This window comes from Hyla sarda, chromosome 1 (assembly GCF_029499605.1).
Source record: "Hyla sarda isolate aHylSar1 chromosome 1, aHylSar1.hap1, whole genome shotgun sequence".
Classification (NCBI taxonomy): domain Eukaryota; kingdom Metazoa; phylum Chordata; class Amphibia; order Anura; family Hylidae; genus Hyla; species Hyla sarda.
In genome coordinates, this window is record NC_079189.1 from 613,017,865 (window position 1) to 613,037,968 (window position 20,104).

General features: G+C 44.9%; 1 protein-coding gene across 1 annotated transcript in view; it reads right to left on the reverse strand.

Moving 5' to 3' along the window:
• LOC130307287 (oocyte zinc finger protein XlCOF7.1-like) overlaps positions 1–16,639 on the reverse strand; it is a 48,901-nt gene extending 32,262 nt beyond the window's left edge. Inside the window, exons 1-6 of the mRNA XM_056552160.1 lie at positions 16,430–16,639; positions 12,279–12,426; positions 10,787–10,966; positions 7,374–7,500; positions 7,012–7,290; positions 3,983–4,767 (exon numbers count right to left, since the gene is read on the reverse strand). Of these exons, the coding sequence (XP_056408135.1) occupies positions 3,983–4,767; positions 7,012–7,290; positions 7,374–7,500; positions 10,787–10,966; positions 12,279–12,356 (1,449 nt within the window). The 5' untranslated portion in view covers positions 12,357–12,426; positions 16,430–16,639. The remainder of the gene's footprint in view (positions 1–3,982; positions 4,768–7,011; positions 7,291–7,373; positions 7,501–10,786; positions 10,967–12,278; positions 12,427–16,429) is intronic.
• Positions 16,640–20,104: the final 3,465 nt, after the last annotated feature.

Below are 20,104 nucleotides of genomic sequence, written 5' to 3' on the forward strand. Positions count from 1 at the left end.
GTGGGATTTTATTTATTTATTTTTTTAAATCAACTGGTGCCAGAAAGTTAAACAGATTTTGTAAATTTAAAAAAGCTTAATCCTTCCAGTACTTATTAGCAGCTTTATACTACAGAGGAAATTCTTTTCTTTTTGAATTTCCTTTCTGTCACAACCACAGAGCTTTCTGCTGACATCACCAGCACAGTGCTCTCTGCTGACATCTCTGTCCATTTTAGGAACTGTCCAGAGCAGCATATGTTTGCTATGGGGAATTGTTCCTGCTCTGGACAGTTCCTGACATGGACAGAGGTGTCAGCAGAGAGCACTGTGGTCGTGACAGAAAAAAAAAAACGAATTATACAGCCGCTAAAAAGTACTGGAAGGATTAAGATTTTTTTAATAGAAGTAATTTACAAATGTGTTTAACTTTCTGTCATCAGTTGATTTTACGGGGGGGGAAAAAAAAAAAAAGTTTTCCACCGTAGCACCCCTTTAAGTCTGTTTTAGTCGTTATAACTTCAGAGTTTATCTGAAAAAATGTTGTCTAAAACTCCGATGAAAATGACTTTTTTTTTGCAAAATCAATTGTAAGTTGTAATGACACCGTTCATTTAACCATATGATGTACCGTGAAACCCCAAAAAAATTATATATTGGGGGGGATTGGAAAGAAAACTGTAATTATGGAAATTTGAGGGGTTTTGTAATTACGCAGTGCACCTTATAGTAAAAATGACACGTTCTCTTTATTCTGTAGGTCAATGCGATTAAAATAATACCCGATTTATATCGTTTTTTATTATTATTTTGCTACTTTAAAAAAGTCAACTTTTATTGATTTTTTTGTTTTTTCCTAAACGAGTATGCAGTAAATTCCCTTATTCGGACCCCTATAACTATATATTTTTCCGTATACGAGCTGTATTTTTTTGCGCTGTGCTCTGTAGTTTTTATCGGTACCATTTATGTTTTCATTAATTCTGATATTTTTGTTACATTTACACTGTTCAAGATCATAAACATCATATTTAAAAGGTTCAGACGGCGGCGATACCAAATAGGTTTATGTTTTATTTTTTTGTTAAAAATTTTTTATTAGGGGAGTTTTTTTTTTTTTTTTTATTAAAAAAACATTTTACATTTCTATATGCAGCCATTAGATTTCCTTCACTGTTCAATGCTATGCTATTGCTTGGTATTTAAAGGGGAACTCCCCTGCCCCTGCGTTCAGAACATTTTGTTCCGAACGCTGGGTGCGGGAGTCGTGACGTCAAAGCCACGCCCCTCACGACGCCATAACTCCTCAATGCAAGTCTATTGGAGGGGGTGTGACGGCCGCCTCCCATAGACTTGCATTGAGGGGGTGTGGTTGTGTTGTCCCGACCCCCGCTGCACAGACATCTTTTGCATAGGGCAGTGTTTCCCAACCAGGGTGCCTCCAGCTGTTGCAAAACTACAACTCCCAGCATGCCCAGACAGCCAAAGGCTGTCCGGGCATGTTGGGAGTTGTAGTTTTGCAACAGCTGGAGGCACCCTGGTTGGGAAACACTGGGATAGGGGATTAGATGTCTAGGGGTGGAATACCCCTTTAACAGAGGGGTTGGCGTTCTACTGACACAGCTTGGTTCCGCCATCAATCCAGCATTCGAACGCAGCTAAGGGGGCCCTAAGCTGCCATTTTATCACAGCATCTAAAGGGTTAATGATGAGCGAAGGCCAATTGGTAACAAGTTCGGAGATGCAGTATATGATGTCAAATATCCTACATCCATGAATAATATACACTCACTGGACACATTATTAGGTTTAATTGCTTCTTAATACAAATAGCTAAGCAGCCAATCGCATGTAGACCGGCATGTAGACATGGTCAAGACATTCAAACCGATCATCAGAATGGGGAAGAATGTAAATTTAAAGGGGTGGAAAACTTTTTTTTTTTTTAACTGGTTTTTCAACTGGTGCCAGAAAGTTAAAACAGATTTGTAAATTACTTGTATTGAAATATCTTAATCCTTCCAGTACATATTAGTGGCTGTATATTAGGGATCGACTGATTATCGGTATGGCCGATAATCACGATTTTGGGCATTATCGGTATCGGCAATTAGCTTGCCGATAAGCCGATAATGCCCCGCACCGCGTCGCACCCCCCCACCGTAGTGCTGGGCTGTATACCGGTATGAACCGGATACGGTTTTTTTTTCTCCCACGGTATGGATTTTTGCCCATACTGCTATACCGGTCGGGCCCCTCCCCCACCCTCCGAGTCAATAAAACATTTTTTTTACTTACCCGTAATGGAGGTGGTCCGGGCCATCCATCTTTCCTGTAGTGTCCGGCGCCATTCCGGGTGGAGGGTGAACCGGTCCGGGCTGTCCTTCTTCTCCGGGGGTCCTCTTCTCCACTCCGGGCAGGCTCCGGCCTAGTACGCTGCATAGACGCCGCTACGCCGTGATGTCAGGTGCGTCGCTGCGCAGCGGCGTCTATGCTGCGTTACTAGGCTGGAGCCTGCCCGGAGTGGAGAAGAGGACCCCCGGAGAAGAAGGACAGCCCGGACCGGTTCACCCTCCACCCGGAATGGCGCCGGACACTACAGGAAGGATGGATGGCCCGGACCACCCTGACAGGCAGGGGGAGAGAAGCGGGTGGTGGTGGCGGCGGCGGCGGCCTATGGGACCGCAAAAGCCACTGCAGTGCATTGATTTAAAGCGCCCGCTTTAAATGAATGATCTGCAGCGGTGTCGCGGGGGGATAAATAGCCGATAACTAATACCGGAATATCGGTATAAGTTATCGGCTATCGGCCCTAACCTCCACCGATTATCGATATCGGCCCTAAAAAAACGATATCTGTCGATCCCTACTGTATACTACAGAGGAAATTATTTTCTTTTTGGATTTATTTTCTGTCTGACCACAGTGCTCTCTGCTGACACCTCTGTCCATGTCAGGAACTGTCCAGAGCAGGAGAAAATCCCCATAGGAAACCTCTCCTGCTCTGGACAGTTCCTAAAATGGACAGAGGTGTCAGCAGAGAGCACTGTGGTCATGACAGAAAGGAAAGAATTTCCTCTGTAGTATTTAAGTAGCCACAGCCGTTACAGTGTATATATAAGTACTGGATGGATTAAGAATTTTTAATAGAAGTAAAGTACAAATCTCCGCGTGGTGGATGGGGGACATGTTTTGATCAAAAAGTGCGCTAAGAGCCTCCATTTTGTTGACCAAGTGTGCTGCTGCCATTTTCTTTTTTTACATGTTTTGTACTTGCCACAGCAGCGTGCACCCGTGTATTGGGTTTAGGTGCTGGCTACATTTTCAGTTTTTTTTCTTTAAAGTACAAATCTATTTAACTTTCTGGCACCAGTTGATTTAAAAAAAAAAAAAAGTTTCGCCAGAGTACCCCTTTAAGTGACTTTTATTGTTGGGACTAGATGGGTCGGTTGGAGTATTTCACAAACAACGATTTACGGGGATTTTTACGCACAATTATCTCCGGTGAGCGGCAGTTGTGTGAATGAAAATGCCTTGTTGATGTCAGGGGGGAATAGGCAGACTGGGTCGAGATAAAAAAAAGGCAACAGTAAATAAATAATCACAGGTTACACCCAAGGTCTGCAGAATACATTTCTGACCACACAACTTGTCCAACCTTGAAGCAGATGGGCTACAGCAGCAGAGACCACATCAGGGGCCACTTCTGCCAGCTAAGAACAGGAAACTGAGGCAACAATTCACACAGGTCACCAAAACTGGACAATGGAAGATGGGAAAACATTGTCTTATCTGATGAGACTCCATTCCAGCAAAGACATTCTGATGACAAGGTCAGAATTTGGTGTAAACAACATGGAAGCATGGATCCATCCTGCCTTGTATCAGCGGTTCAGGCTGGTGGGGGTGTAATGGTGTGGGAGACGTTTTCTTGGCACACTCTGGGCCCAATAGTACCAATTGAGCCTGGTATAAACACCACAGCCTACCTGAGTGTTGTTACTGACTTCTCTCCTGTGTGAATTCTTAGATGTCTGATAAGTGTTGCTTTCCCAGTAAAACATTTCCCACATTCTGTACATGAAAATGGCTTCTCTCCTGTATGAATTCTTTGATGTTGAACAAAATGTGATTTCTCAGTAAAACATTTTCCACATTCGGAACATGAAAATGGCTTCTCCCCTGTGTGAGTTATTTGATGTTTAACAAGATTTGATTTCTCAGAAAAACATTTCCCACATTCTGCACAAGAAAATGGCTTCTCGCCTGTGTGCGTTCTTTGATGTTTTACCAGATATGATTTCTGAGTATAACAGTTTCCACATTGTGAGCAAGAAAATGGCTTCTCTCCAGTGTGAATCTTTTGATGTTTAACTAGATTTGATTTCTTAGTAAAACATTTCCCACATTCTGAGCACGAAAAGGGTTTCTCTCCTGTGTGAGTTCTTTGATGTTTAAAAAGATTTGATTTGTCAGTAAAACATTTCCCACATTCTGAACATGAAAATGGTTTCTCTCCTGTGTGAATTCTTTGATGTTTAACAAGATCTGATTTCTTAGTAAAACATTTCCCACATTCTGCACATGACTTCTTCTTCTGCTGAACATCCTGTGATGACTGAGAAGACAGGACCTGTATATAAGGATGAGATGAGAGATCTTGGCTGTGAAGGGCTGAGGGTGTATCTGGGATAATGGAATGTTCTTCATATGTATCTTGTGTGATATCATCATCTGCTTTATAATCTGAAGATATAAGATTCTCCTCTGATCTCCTGGTATAAGAATCTGCAGAGAATAACAAAGATTTTATTTTTAAGTACCGCTAGAAAATTTAAACTTATGCATTTTCAGGTTTTCCTCATCTTTTAAGATTTGTATGGCAGGATAGCTTTTATCATTGCTATTTTGGGGTAGATATGACTTTTTGATCGCCTTTTATCTAGGATGTGATGTGACCAAATTATGGTGTTTGGTATTTTATTGAATTTACAATAATGTTATATTTTAACAGTTAAGACAATTCTGCATGCGGTTATACCAAATATGTTTATGATGGTTGATTTGTGTATGTGACGGCCTGCGCTCCAGTTGGGCACTCCGGCCGGGAGCGCTCTCTCTTGTCCCCCTCTGTCCCTGGCAGTGCTGCGGTTCCCATAGCGGGACGTGCCCACATGTTAACCCCGGACTGCCGCTCACCTTCTGCTGCCTCCTCTGGCTGTTTCCCTCTGTCCATTGCAGGACGCGCTCACTTGCGAGCCCCGCTCTGTTCTCCTTCTGCCAGTTCCTGCCGGCACTCATGTCCCCGCCTCCTAGGGCATGCACGCGCCGACTCGTCTAAATTTAAAGGGCCAGTGCACCCATAATTGGTGCTTAGCAGAAACAGTCCCTATTTAGTTCCAGCACTTCCTGTGGCTTGCTGCCGGATCTTTGTGCGCTAGTTGCCAAGAGAAAGCGTATATTTGTGTCTTGTCTTGCCCTGTATCTGATCCCTTGCTATGAATACTGACCTTGCTCCTGTGCCGCCTGCCTTCTGACCTCCTGCTACATGACCTGACCTTGCTTCATTGCTGCCTGTCCTGACTTCATCTGTGTCTCATCCTTTCAAATCCACGTTATACCTTGGCTGCCTGTGGGGAACAAGTCTTATCAGGGTTAGCGACCTGGGTGCCGCCTGCCGCAGCAAGTCCATCCTGCTTTGCGGCGGGCTCTGGTGAAAACCAGCGGCACTTTAGACACCGCTCCCTGGTACGGCCCAAGCCTTCTTCCTCAACAGGTCAATGGATCTACCAAGCCACAGCCGTTACAGTGTATATATATTTTTTTTATATTGGGTGGGGGGATTAACCCCTTAGTGACCAAGCCAATTTGAGCCTTACTGCTAAAACCATTATTTTTCATTGTCGCATTCTGACGGCTCTAACTTGGGCTTGATTTTTAGTGGAACCATTTTGGGGTTCGTATAACTTAACATCTTTTTATCCATTGTATCCTTGATGGCATAATGAAAAAAATTCTCTTTCTTTCTTGTCTTATCTTTTTTATATGTCAAATTTATGCCATTCACTGTGCTGTAAAAATAGCATTAGGTATTTATTTTGTGGGTCTATTCAGTGATACCAAATTTATTAAGTAATTTTTTTTTTAGTTTTAGTAGTTAGGCACAAGAGAAAACCTTTTAATTAAAAAAGAAAAAAAGTGTTGCCACATTCCAAGACCTATAACATTATTTTTTTTGCATCATATGACTTTTTTATTAGGCAGATTAGCAAAATACTGCCATTGTTGCAATATTTATAATAATTTATAAATAAACATTTTTAAAGTTTGGTTAGTTGCAGACAAGACGATACCAAATATGTATAGGTTTTTTTTAAACTTATTTTATGTTTATAGGCATTTTTATTTTGGGGGAGGTCGAAGGCATTTAACTGGTTAACTGCCAGGATTGGAGGTTTCTTCATTCCTGGCAGTCGGCGCAGGGTCCCGGCTATCATTTTGACAGCCAGGCTCCAGTGATCCCAGCATGGGCATCCCATAGCAAACAATCGGGCGGTGCCGTTTAACAATTGGAGGGAGTTTATTTACATTTTTAAAAACATCAGGGTGAGGTCATGGGAAGAGGTACAGAGCAGGGGTGATGTCACGGGAAGAGGTATAGAGCAGGGCTGATGTCACGGGAAGAGGTACAGAGCAGGGGTGATGTAATGGGAAGAGGTACAGAGCAGGTTTGATGTCAGGGGAAGAGGTACAGAGCAGGGGTGATGTAACAGGAAGAGGTACAGAGCAGGGGTGATGACACGGGAAGAGGTACAGAGCCGAGTGTTAGTGGAAACTTGAATGGGGGATGTGTAGAGACAAAAGAGGAGAAGACCCAGAACTGATCATGACAGCAAAGGAAAGAGAAGACAAAATATAGAGCAGAAAAGACTGACAGACACAGAGCTTAAAAATTATTCCACACAGAATTACTGCAGCCGGTGACTGAGTAGAATCTGTGACTCTTATTTTAATTTAGTGGTTACTACTCACCTGGGCGGTTACCTGTAGGAATGTCCTCCTTATACTGCTCATCACCGCTCACATCTGTCTCTTCTTCTTCTTTTATTTCTATAGCATTAATATAGATAAGATCTTTCCCTGTAGAAATGTCCTCCTTATACTGCTCATCACCGCTCACATCTGTCTCTTCTTTCTTTATGTCTATAGCATTAATATAGATCAGATCTCTCCCTGTAGTAATGTCCTCCATATACTGCCCATAAGGAGAATGGGGACACCTCTCTGGTGCTGTTCTCTTACTGGATCTGACTGTAGGGAACACATACAGAGACTGAATTCATTCTTTACATAGAAATAATGAGAGGACATGTGTATATAGTCATGTCTATTACCTGGTGATGTGAGGGGCTGCTGATCCTCCATCATCACCTGATCCTTGTACTGATCCTTGTGTCCTTCTACATACTCCCACTCCTCCATGGAGAAATACACCGCCACGTCCTGACACCTTATAGGAACCTGACACACAATGATACAGTCATCACCCCGACCCCTCCAGTGGTGTTACTGTATAATGTCCCAGCATTCCCAGCAGTGTCACCTCTCCAGTCATCACCAGACCCCTCCATTACTGTATAATGTCCCAGCATTCCCAGCAGTGTCACCTCTCCAGTCATCACCAGACCCCTCCATTACTGTATAATGTCCCAGCAGTGTCACCTCTCCAGTCATCACCAGACCCCTCCATTACTGTATAATATCCCAGCATTCCCAGCAGTGTCACCTCTCCAGTCATCACCAGACCCCTCCATTATTGTATAATGTCCCAGCAGTGTCACCTCTCCAGTCATCACCAGACCCCTCCATTACTGTATAATGTCCCAGCATTCCCAGCAGTGTCACCTCTCCAGTCATCACCAGACCCCTCCATTACTGTATAATGTCCCAGCAGTGTCACCTCTCCAGTCATCACCAGACTCCTCCATTACTGTATAATGTCCCAGCAGTGTCACCTCTCCAGTCATCACCAGACCCCTCCATTACTGTATAATGTCCCAGCATTCCCAGCAGTGTCACCTCTCCAGTCATCACCAGACCCCTCCATTACTGTATAATGTCCCAGCAGTGTCACCTCTCCAGTCATCACCAGACCCCTCCATTACTGTATAATGTCCCAGCAGTGTCACCTCTCCAGCCATCACCAGACCCCTCCATTACTGTATAATGTCCCAGCAGTGTCACCTCTCCAGTCATCACCAGACCCTCCATTACTGTATAATGTCCCAGCAGTGTCACCTCTCCAGTCATCACCAGACCCCTCCATTACTGTATAATGTCCCAGCAGTGTCACCTCTCCAGTCATCACCAGACCCCTCCATTACTGTATAATGTCCCAGCAGTGTCACGTCTCCAGTCATCACCAGACCCCTCCATTACTGTATAATGTCCCAGCAGTGTCACCTCTCCTGTCATCACCAGACCCCTCCATTACTGTATAATGTCCCAGCAGTGTCACCTCTCCAGTCATCACCAGACCCCTCCATTACTATATAATGTCCCAGCAGTGTCACCTCTCCAGTCATCACCAGACCCTTCCATTACTGTATAATGTCCCAGCAGTGTCACCTCTCCAGTCATCACCAGACCCCTCCATTACTGTATAATGTCCCAGCAGTGTCACCTCTCCTGTCATCACCAGACCCCTCCATTACTGTATAATGTCCCAGCAGTGTCACCTCTCCAGTCATCACCAGACCCCTCCATTACTGTATAATGTCCCAGCATTCCCAGCAGTGTCACCTCTCCAGTCATCACCAGACCCCTCCAATACTGTATAATGTCCCAGCATTCCCAGCAGTGTCACCTCTCCAGTCATCACCAGACCCCTCCATTACTGTATAATGTCCCAGCAGTGTCACCTCTCCAGTCATCACCAGACCCCTCCATTACTGTATAATGTCCCAGCATTCCCAGCAGTGTCACCTCTCCAGTCATCACCAGACCCCTCCATTACTGTATAATGTCCCAGCAGTGTCACCTCTCCAGTCATCACCAGACCCCTCCATTACTGTATAATGTCCCAGCAGTGTCACCTCTCCAGTCATCACCAGACCCCTCCATTACTGTATAATGTCCCAGCATTCCCAGCAGTGTCACCTCTCCAGTCATCACCAGACCCCTCCATTACTGTATAATGTCCCAGCAGTGTCACCTCTCCAGTCATCACCAGACCCCTCCATTACTGTATAATATCCCAGCATTCCCAGCAGTGTCACCTCTCCAGTCATCACCAGACCCCTCCATTATTGTATAATGTCCCAGCAGTGTCACCTCTCCAGTCATCACCAGACCCCTCCATTACTGTATAATGTCCCAGCATTCCCAGCAGTGTCACCTCTCCAGTCATCACCAGACCCCTCCATTACTGTATAATGTCCCAGCAGTGTCACCTCTCCAGTCATCACCAGACTCCTCCATTACTGTATAATGTCCCAGCAGTGTCACCTCTCCAGTCATCACCAGACCCCTCCATTACTGTATAATGTCCCAGCATTCCCAGCAGTGTCACCTCTCCAGTCATCACCAGACCCCTCCATTACTGTATAATGTCCCAGCAGTGTCACCTCTCCAGTTATCACCAGACCCCTCCATTACTGTATAATGTCCCAGCAGTGTCACCTCTCCAGCCATCACCAGACCCCTCCATTACTGTATAATGTCCCAGCAGTGTCACCTCTCCAGTCATCACCAGACCCTCCATTACTGTATAATGTCCCAGCAGTGTCACCTCTCCAGTCATCACCAGACCCCTCCATTACTGTATAATGTCCCAGCAGTGTCACCTCTCCAGTCATCACCAGACCCCTCCATTACTGTATAATGTCCCAGCAGTGTCACGTCTCCAGTCATCACCAGACCCCTCCATTACTGTATAATGTCCCAGCAGTGTCACCTCTCCTGTCATCACCAGACCCCTCCATTACTGTATAATGTCCCAGCAGTGTCACCTCTCCAGTCATCACCAGACCCCTCCATTACTATATAATGTCCCAGCAGTGTCACCTCTCCAGTCATCACCAGACCCTTCCATTACTGTATAATGTCCCAGCAGTGTCACCTCTCCAGTCATCACCAGACCCCTCCATTACTGTATAATGTCCCAGCAGTGTCACCTCTCCTGTCATCACCAGACCCCTCCATTACTGTATAATGTCCCAGCAGTGTCACCTCTCCAGTCATCACCAGACCCCTCCATTACTGTATAATGTCCCAGCATTCCCAGCAGTGTCACCTCTCCAGTCATCACCAGACCCCTCCAATACTGTATAATGTCCCAGCATTCCCAGCAGTGTCACCTCTCCAGTCATCACCAGACCCCTCCATTACTGTATAATGTCCCAGCAGTGTCACCTCTCCAGTCATCACCAGACCCCTCCATTACTGTATAATGTCCCAGCAGTGTCACCTCTCCAGTCATCACCAGACCCCTCCATTACTGTATAATGTCCAAGCAGTGTCACCTCTCCAGTCATCACCAGACCCCTCCATTACTGTATAATGTCCCAGCAGTGTCACCTCTCCAGTCATCACCAGACCCCTCCATTACTGTATAATGTCCCAGCAGGGTCACCTCTCCAGTCATCACCAGACCCCTCCATTACTGTATAATGTCCCAGCAGTGTCACCTCTCCAGTCATCACCAGACCCCTCCATTACTGTATAATGTCCCAGCATTCCCAGCAGTGTCACCTCTCCAGTCATCACCAGACCCCTCCATTACTGTATAATGTCCCAGCAGGGTCACCTCTCCAGTCAGCAGCTCCATCATCTTGTTGATGAGTTCTAGGATCTTCTGTTCATCCATTTCCTCATGTATCAGGGAGTGAGGTGGGGGCCCCGGGATTGGGCTCAGGGTTCTTCCCCATCCTTCACACACAGGGGCCCGAAAGCACCCACTAGAGGACTTCTTCACTACTGTGTAATCCTGTGTATGGAGAGACACATTAATATCACTACATACATTCCCAGAATCCCTCACCTCTCCAGTCATATCCATCTGTTATTACATAGATAAGAATGAGGTCATGTGGCATCAATCCCAGAATCCCTCACCTCTCCAGTTATATCCATCTGTTATTACATAGATAGGAATGAGGTCATGTGACATCACTCCCAGAATCCCTCACCTCTCCAGTCATATCCATCTGTTATGACATAGATAAGAATGAGGTCATGTGGCATCAATCCCAGAATCCCTCACCTCTCCAGTCATATCCATCTGTTATTACATAGATAAGAATGAGGTCATGTGACATCACTCCCAGAATCCCTCACCTCTCCAGTCATATCCATCTGTTATTACATAGATAGGAATGAGGTCATGTGACATCACTCCCAGAATCCCTCACCTCTCCAGTCATATCCATCTGTTATTACATAGATTAGAATAAGGTCATGTGACATCACTCCCAGAATCCCTCACCTCTCCAGTCATATCCATCTGTTATTACATAGATAAGAATGAGGTCATGTGACATCACTCCCAGAATCCCTCACCTCTCCAGTCATATCCATCTGTTATTACATAGATAAGAATGAGGTCATGTGACATCACTCCCAGAATCCCTCACCTCTCCAGTCATATCCATCTGTTATCACATAGATAAGAATGAGGCCATGTGACATCACTCCCAGAATCCCTCACCTCTCCAGTCATATCCATCTGTTATCACATAGATAAGAATGAGGTCATGTGACATCACTCCCAGAATCTCTCACCTCTCCAGTCATATCCATCTGTTATTACATAGATAAGAATGAGGTCATGTGACATCACTCCCAGAATCCCTCACCTCTCCAGTCATATCCATCTTTTATCACATAGATAAGAATGAGGTCATGTGACATCACTCCCAGAATCCCTCACCTCTCCAGTCATATCCATCTGTTATTACATAGATAAGAATGAGGTCATGTGACATCACTCCCAGAATCCCTCACCTCTCCAGTCATATCCATCTGTTATTACATAGATAAGAATGAGGTCATGTGACATCACTCCCAGAATCCCTCACCTCTCCAGTCATATCCATCTGTTATTACATAGATAAGAATGAGGTCATGTGACATCACTCCCAGAATCCCTCACCTCTCCAGTCATATCCATCTGTTATTACATAGATAAGAATGAGGTCATGTGACATCACTCCCAGAATCCCTCACCTCTCCAGTCATATCCATCTGTTATTACATAGATAGGAATGAGGTCATGTGACATCACTCCCAGAATCCCTCACCTCGCCAGTAAGCCGGAAGAGTATCTGTAGTGTGAGGTTTATAATCCTGTCGGCCATCTTGTTCCTGTCTCTCTCCATGGTTGATGGGTCATCCAGGAGAATTCTCTTATATAGAAGATATCAGCAGAGGATCCTGGATTGGAGAAACCTGAAGGGAAAGAACAGGAGACTATGAGAAACCGCAACAGATTCAATGTAGAAACAAAATCTATTTACTGGATCACCTTTCGGCCATTTGGCTAAGATCAAGTGTAGTATCTATTCTTAGACAGGAAACGCTGATGTAGGACGCAAACCACATGGAGGGACTCAGGTGTTCCAGGGCGCTCCGGGGGCCAGTCCTGTTCTGAAGCTGGCTCAACGGTGCCCCAATGTGACGAGTTCACTCTGTGTCTGGTCATCGGGCCAGGGGGTGTAGAGCCAAGGTACTTTTGTGACTCGAGGAGTGGTAACTCTGAGGTGCCTACACTCTCTGGGTGATGGACTCCACTGAGGGGCAGCACTGCACCATTACTCTTCACCTTGGCACTCATCCTTGAACTCACACTGAAGGGAACGATGTCTGAGATGGCATATTTGTGTATTTGTGGTCATGTGACACACGCACCCCCCCCCCCCCCAAGGAACCAATGGTAGGGGTAGGTGTGCTTGTGTCAGCCAATGGAGCTGTCTTCATCCAGTACTGGAAAGTGTTGAGTCATGTAACACATTCCACGGCAAAATACAAAATATGGCACTACACCGGCCTTCTGGTTAGGATCTGGGAGATTTCTATAGATCCGGCCAGGTGACCGGGCTGTACTTCACTGCATCATCCACTTATTTCTTAAGTGTGTCTTTTCACTGTGCCACATTTCAACCTTTATGTCAATAGGATGGTCAGGGTGCGGTGCCCTTCTGGGTGTCCTTCCTGGTGGTCTAGGGGAGGTGTTTGTGGCCTTTTGGTTCCTCTCCTTCAGCAGAGATACCAACTGCGTATGGCTCCATAGGCTGACACCCCGGCTAACACCTAGTCGGATGTCGGGAGCACTTTTCGTCCCTTAGTAGCTTCGGTAATAAACTGTTTGTTCCTTTGTCTCCTAAGATCCATAATATTCTCATTTCCACATGGACAGAGCCGTATGCAGACAAGTTGTCCTGTGTGATGGCGCCCCCTGGATTTTACCAGAAAACACAATAAACCCCAATTCCTCCTCTCTGGTGATCGGTCATTTCTAGGTTTCTGAGGTAAATCTGACGGTTCTTTATTCTTCGCTCGGTGATTCCGGTGATATCCAATCTCTATGGTTTCTCTTTCCTTCTCACATCCTGGTAATCTGACCCGGTTACTTCTTTCCCCCGTATCCGGAGCGCTGTGCCCTCACATCTTCACCTCATATCAACAACATTTTGAAGTTCCATAGACATCGTTTTTGGGAAAAGGGGTTAAAGGGGTACTCCGGTGCTCAAGAGTTCTGAACTTTTTGTTCAGAGCGTGGGGAGGCCGAGACCTCACGGCCACACCCCTCGTAACGTCACTCCAGACCCCCTCCATTCATGTCTATAGACATGAATGGAGTAGGGGGCCTGGAGTGACGTCATGGGGGGCGTGGCCATGACCTCACAACCACTGCGGTTTGTTTAGCAGTGAGACCCTCAAGATCAGACATCTTATCTCCTATCATTTGGATAGGGGATAAGGGAGGAGATTTATCAAAACCTGTGCAAAGGAAAAGTTGCCTAGTTGCCCATAGCAACCAATCAGATCACTTCTTTCATTTTTAACAAGGACTCTATAAAATGAAAGAAGCGATCTGATTGGTTGCTATGGGAAATTGCACAACTTTTCCTCTGGACAGGTTTTGATAAATCTCCCCTCTTGAAGATGTTCAGGTGTAATACATCATACAACCTGAGGAGAAGGGTGGCACTATTTATAAACAATAGCAGCCAATCTATATATAAGCCCTTTATATTACTTGTCCCCTGTGACTTATTTAATCGACGACCATATTGATCGTGTTGACGACACCCCTTGTAACGTGCGACCTCGAAGGCAGTGATGAGGGGGTCACCTGATCAGCTACGTGAATCTCCACAGGAAATCGTGACCTCTCTGTTTTCAATCCCTTGACTGTGACTTTCTCCTTGCCCAAAAACCAAACGCCATTGACCACACGGATGACTCCATACATAAGTATGAGAGGGCTAGGACACTTATGGATAGGTTTCTCCACGGTCAGGTGAAATGGTCCATAAAGACATTGCAGAAGAACCATTACCTGCAGGGGAACACAAGCGGACCCACTCAGCGAGACTGACCCACCTCCATTGCACCCTGAAACCCATTCTTTCCTTATGCGACCCCACCACCGACGCCTTGGAGGCTAAAAGATCGGATATCCCCCATAATTACAAGGATCTCTATGGTGTCCCTGCTATGGACATTCCGGCTATTTGCTCTTTTTTAGACCCAATTTCACGTGAGATTTTCACGTAAAGGGGTACTATGCCCCTTGACATCTTATCCCCTATCCAAAGGATAAGGGATAAGATGTCTAATCGTGGAGGTCTCGCCGCTGGAGACCACCGCAATCTTACCTGCCGCACCCCAGACATCCGATGCACAGAGCGAACTTCGCTCCCTGCCGGTTGACTGGCGATGCACGGCAGAGGCTAGTGATGTCACGGTCCGTCCGTCACGCCCCCTCACATAGACTTGCATTGAGGGGGCGTGGCTGTGATGTCACGAGCCGCTGGCGCTGCACCTGACGCTCGTAACGAATGCTGGGTGAAGCAGGGAGATCGTGGGTGTCACCAGTGGCAGGACTCCTGCGATCAGACATCTTATGCCCTATCCTTTGTCTAGGGGTGGAGTACCCCTTTAATCACGATTTCAAACTGCTTTCTACAATTCTTAAAGGGGTACCCTGCCCCTAGACATCTTATCTTCTATCCAAAGGATAGGAGATAAGATGTCTGATCGCGGGGGTCTCTTCACTGGGGACCATCCTCGTGATCTCAGCAGCCGCACACCAGACATCCGGTGCACAAAGCGAACTTCGCTCCATGCCGGATGACTGGTGATGCGCGGTGAAGGCTCCTGACCTCCTTTATGCCCCTTCCCATAGACTTGCATTGAGGGGTGTGACCGTGACCTCATGAGAGGGGCATGGCCGTGACATCACGAGCCTCCTGCACCGCACCTGACGCTCTAAACGAATGCCAGGTACAACAGGGAAATCGTAAGGGTCCCAGCGGCAGGAACCCAAAGATCAGACATCTTATTCCATCCTTTGGATAGGGGATACGATGTTTAGGTGCGGAGTACCCCTTCTGCCATCCTGCCTCCAAACTATCTTACCCACGGTCCTCTCAGATGCCCAGCAGGGTTTTATGTGGAATTGGTATTCTGTGAAAGGTATATGGAAAGCTGTGGCAGCCACGGCCTCCGCACTGAATACATCGAGGCCCCGATCCAGGCTTCTTATCTTGGACACGGAAAAAGGTTTCAATAAGGTCTCCTCACGTTTCTTCTACATATCCTTAATGGACAGGAACTTTGGTACCTAATTTACCTCCTCTACAAATCATCATATACACTGTGCTGACCGTCAATGGGAGAAATACCCCACCATGGAATTATTTAGGAGCCCGGACAGGGATGCCCATTATCCCCCCTTCTCTTTAATTTATCCACAGACCCCTTAATTAGCTATATTGAGGATTCCCCTCTGTATCCTGGTATCAAAATTGGTGACGAAGATACCTCCTAATATATCCTCCTAATGATTTCCAATCCCTGACAGTCACTCCCTGACCTCTGACCTTCAGATGAAGGGGCCTTTCTCCTGCTACTCCTCGACCCTGGACAAATACGAGGGGCTGTTATTGAGGGTCTCAGTAAACCCCTTTGGACTATTTCTATCTGACTAGGCTGGAAGACAACATCTGTTTGTTACCTTGGGGTGGAGATAATGAGGCTGTCAGCTGCTTTATATGGAGGCATCTCTGTATGTCTGGGTGCAATTCACCCTACACTTCAGGTATAGCCGGGCTCCTGAAGAGGATTAAATCCCTGATATATATATATATATATCCTATAAGTGAGTCCACATATATATATATATATATATATATATATATATATATATTACATTATATATACATACCTGTATCTGTAGAGGAGCCGTGTGCTTACAGGACCTGCGATGATGTCACCGTCATGTGATCAGTCACATGGAGGAGGAGGAGTCACATGATCAGGGGCTGCTGCTCTAGGCTCATCTGCTCAGTGTATGCAGGACTCTGCTGTGCTGGTTGTGATCGCTGCTGGATGAGCTGAAGTTATGTGTATGCAGCAGAGCTGTGTGTGTGTGATGTGCGTGGTGCAGAGCTGTGTATGTGTGTGTTATATATGTCTGCAGCAGAGCTGTGTGTAATGTGCATGTAGCTGAGCTGTATGTGTACACAGTAGAGCTGTATATGTGTAATGTACATGTAGCTGAGCTGTATGTGTACACAGTAGAGCTGTATATGTGTAATGTACATGTAGCTGAGCTGTATGTGTACACAGTAGAGCTGTATATGTGTAATGTACATGTAGCTGAGCTGTATGTGTACACAGTAGAGCTGTATATGTGTAATGTACATGTAGCTGAGCAGTATGTGTACACAGTAGTGCTGTATATGTGTAATGTAGCTGAGCTGTATGTGTACACAGTAGAGTTGTATATGTGTAATGTACATGTAGCTGAGCTGTATGTGTACACAGTAGAGCTGTATATGTGTAATGTACATGTAGCTGAGCTGTATGTGTACACAGTAGAGCTGTATGTGTAATGTACATGTAGCTGTGCTGTATGTGTACACAGTAGTGCTGTATATATGTAATGTACATGTAGCTGAGCTGTATGTGTACACAGTAGAGCTGTATATGTGTAATGTGCATGTAGCTGAGCTGTATGTGTACACAGTAGAGCTGTATATGTGTAATGTGCATGTAGCTGAGCTGTATGTGTACACAGTAGAGCTGTATATGTGTAATGTACATGTAGCTGAGCTGTATGTGTACACAGTAGAGCTGTATATGTGTAATGTACATGTAGCTGAGCTGTATGTGTACACAGTAGAGCTGTGTGTAATGTGCATGTAGCTGAGCTGTATGTGTACACAGTAGAGCTGTATATGTGTAATGTACATGTAGCTGAGCTGTATGTGTACACAGTAGAGCTGTATATGTGTAATGTACATGTAGCTGAGCTGTATGTGTACACAGTAGAGCTGTATGTGTAATGTACATGTAGCTGAGCTGTATGTGTACACAGTAGAGCTGTATATGTGTAATGTGCATGTAGCTGACCTGTATGTGTACACAGTAGAGCTGTATATGTGTAATGTGCATGTAGCTGAGCTGTATGTGTACACAGTAGAGCTGTATATGTGTAATGTACATGTAGCTGAGCTGTATGTGTACACAGTAGAGCTGTATATGTGTAATGTACATGTAGCTGAGCTGTATGTGTACACAGTAGAGCTGTATATGTGTAATGTGCATGTAGCTGAGCTGTATGTGTACACAGTAGAGCTATATATGTGTAATGTACATGTAGCTGAGCTGTATGTGTACACAGTAGTGCTGTATGTGTGTAATGTGCATGTAGCTGAGCTGTATGTGTACACAGTAGAGCTGTATATGTGTAATGTACATGTAGCTGAGCTGTATATGTGTAATGTACATGTAGCTGAGCTGTATGTGTACACAGTAGAGCTGTATATGTGTAATGTACATGTAGCTGAGCTGTGTGTGTACACAGTAGAGCTGTATATGTGTAATGTACATGTAGCTGAGCTGTATGTGTACACAGTAGAGCTGTATATGTGTAATGTACATGTAGCTGAGCTGTATGTGTACACAGTAGAGCTGTATATGTGTAATGTACATGTAGCTGAGCTGTATGTGTACACAGTAGAGCTGTATATGTGTAATGTACATGTAGCTGAGCTGTATGTGTACACAGTAGAGCTGTATATGTGTAATGTACATGTAGCTGAGCTGTATATGTGTAATGTACATGTAGCTGAGCTGTATGTGTACACAGTAGAGCTGTATATGTGTAATGTACATGTAGCTGAGCTGTATGTGTACACAGTAGAGCTGTATATGTGTAATGTACATGTAGCTGAGCTGTATGTGTACACAGTAGAGCTGTATATGTGTAATGTACATGTAGCTGAGCTGTATGTGTACACAGTAGAGCTGTATATGTGTAATGTACATGTAGCTGAGCTGTATGTGTACACAGTAGAGCTGTATATGTGTAATGTGCATGTAGCTGAGCTGTATGTGTACACAGTAGAGCTGTATATGTGTAATTTACATGTAGCTGATCTGTATATGTACACAGTAGAGCTGTATATATGTAATGTACATGTAGCTGAGCTGTATGTGTACACAGTAGAGCTGTATGTGTAATGTACATGTAGCTGAGCTGTATGTGTACACAGTAGTGCTGTATGTGTAATGTACATGTAGCTGAGCTGTATGTGTACACAGTAGTGCTGTATGTGTAATGTACATGTAGCTGAGCTGTATGTGTACAGTAGAGCTGTATATATGTAATGTACATGTAGCTGAGCTGTATGTGTACACAGTAGAGCTGTATATGTGTAATGTACATGTAGCTGAGCTGTATGTGTACACAGTAGAGCTGTATATGTGTAATGTACATGTAGCTGAGCTGTATGTGTACACAGTAGAGCTGTATATGTGTCATGTACATGTAGCTGAGCTGTATGTGTACACAGTAGAGCTGTGTGTAATGTGCATGTAGCTGAGCTGTATGTGTACACAGTAGAGCTGTATATGTGTAATGTACATGTAGCTGAGCTGTATGTGTACACAGTAGAGCTGTATATGTGTAATGTACATGTAGCTGAGCTGTATGTGTACACAGTAGAGCTGTATGTGTAATGTACATGTAGCTGAGCTGTATGTGTACACAGTAGAGCTGTATATGTGTAATGTACATGTAGCTGAGCTTTATGTGTACACAGTAGAGCTGTATATGTGTAATGTGCATGTAGCTGAGCTGTATGTGTACACAGTAGAGCTGTATATGTGTAATGTGCATGTAGCTGAGCTGTATGTGTACACAGTAGAGCTGTATATGTGTAATGTGCATGTAGCTGAGCTGTATGTGTACACAGTAGAGCTGTGTGTAATGTGCATGTAGCTGAGCTGTATGTGTACACAGTAGAGCTGTATATGTGTAATGTACATGTAGCTGAGCTGTATGTGTACACAGTAGAGCTGTATATGTGTAATGTACATGTAGCTGAGCTGTATGTGTACACAGTAGAGCTGTATGTGTAATGTACATGTAGCTGAGCTGTATGTGTACACAGTAGAGCTGTATATGTGTAATGTACATGTAGCTGAGCTTTATGTGTACACAGTAGAGCTGTATATGTGTAATGTGCATGTAGCTGAGCTGTATGTGTACACAGTAGAGCTGTATATGTGTAATGTGCATGTAGCTGAGCTGTATGTGTACACAGTAGAGCTGTATATGTGTAATGTGCATGTAGCTGAGCTGTATGTGTACACAGTAGAGCTGTATATGTGTAATGTGCATGTAGGTGAGCTGTATGTGTACACAGTAGAGCTGTATATATGTAATGTACATGTAGCTGAGCTGTATGTGTACACAGTAGAGCTGTATATGTGTAATGTACATGTAGCTGAGCTGTATGTGTACACAGTAGAGCTGTATATGTGTAATGTACATGTAGCTGAGCTGTATGTGTACACAGTAGAGCTGTATATGTGTAATGTGCATGTAGCT